Genomic DNA, 425 nt, shown 5'->3' with positions numbered 1-425 from the left:
GCTAATTTCTAACTTCTGGTCTGTGTGCCCACACACTCTGTGGGCACACAGACCAGAAGTTAGAAATTAGCAGAGGACCTTGATCCTCCTCCAGGTCCATGGAAGGTCTGGGGTCTACCTTGGCAATGCCGGTGGCTGCAGGACCCATATCCTCTCCATCTACCAGGATGTGCATTGTGTCGTCTGCCCCTCGGCGAATGCCTACACGGCTTCCCACCTAGGGCCAAGGCATGGCAAGGACAAGGGCTCAGCCCACCTCTCCCCGCTGCCCCCACTCCCAGGCCCACCTGCGGCCCCGGGGTCAGCTGCCTCACCCCCAGCCTCTCCAGGTTCCGGCCATAGTTCATCCTCTGGAGTTGCCCGTCGCGCCTCACTTCACAGCTGGACACCAGCTGGTCACTCTGTGGAGCCCTGGACACAGCCAG

General features: G+C 60.9%; 1 protein-coding gene across 1 annotated transcript in view; it reads right to left on the bottom strand.

Moving 5' to 3' along the window:
* The window catches only part of NEURL4 (neuralized E3 ubiquitin protein ligase 4), a 12,660-nt gene that overhangs the window by 4,530 nt on the left and 7,705 nt on the right, over window positions 1-425 (bottom strand). Inside the window, exons 19-20 of the mRNA XM_010847334.1 lie at window positions 315-417; window positions 119-217 (exon numbers count right to left, since the gene is read on the bottom strand). Coding sequence (XP_010845636.1) covers window positions 119-217; window positions 315-417 — 202 coding nt within the window. The remainder of the gene's footprint in view (window positions 1-118; window positions 218-314; window positions 418-425) is intronic.

Source organism: Bison bison, unplaced genomic scaffold (genome assembly GCF_000754665.1).
Source record: "Bison bison bison isolate TAMUID 2011002044 unplaced genomic scaffold, Bison_UMD1.0 scf7180017864249, whole genome shotgun sequence".
NCBI lineage: Eukaryota > Metazoa > Chordata > Mammalia > Artiodactyla > Bovidae > Bison > Bison bison.
Note: the sequence above shows the minus strand (reverse complement) of the source record. Positions and strands in the feature narration are given on the sequence as shown.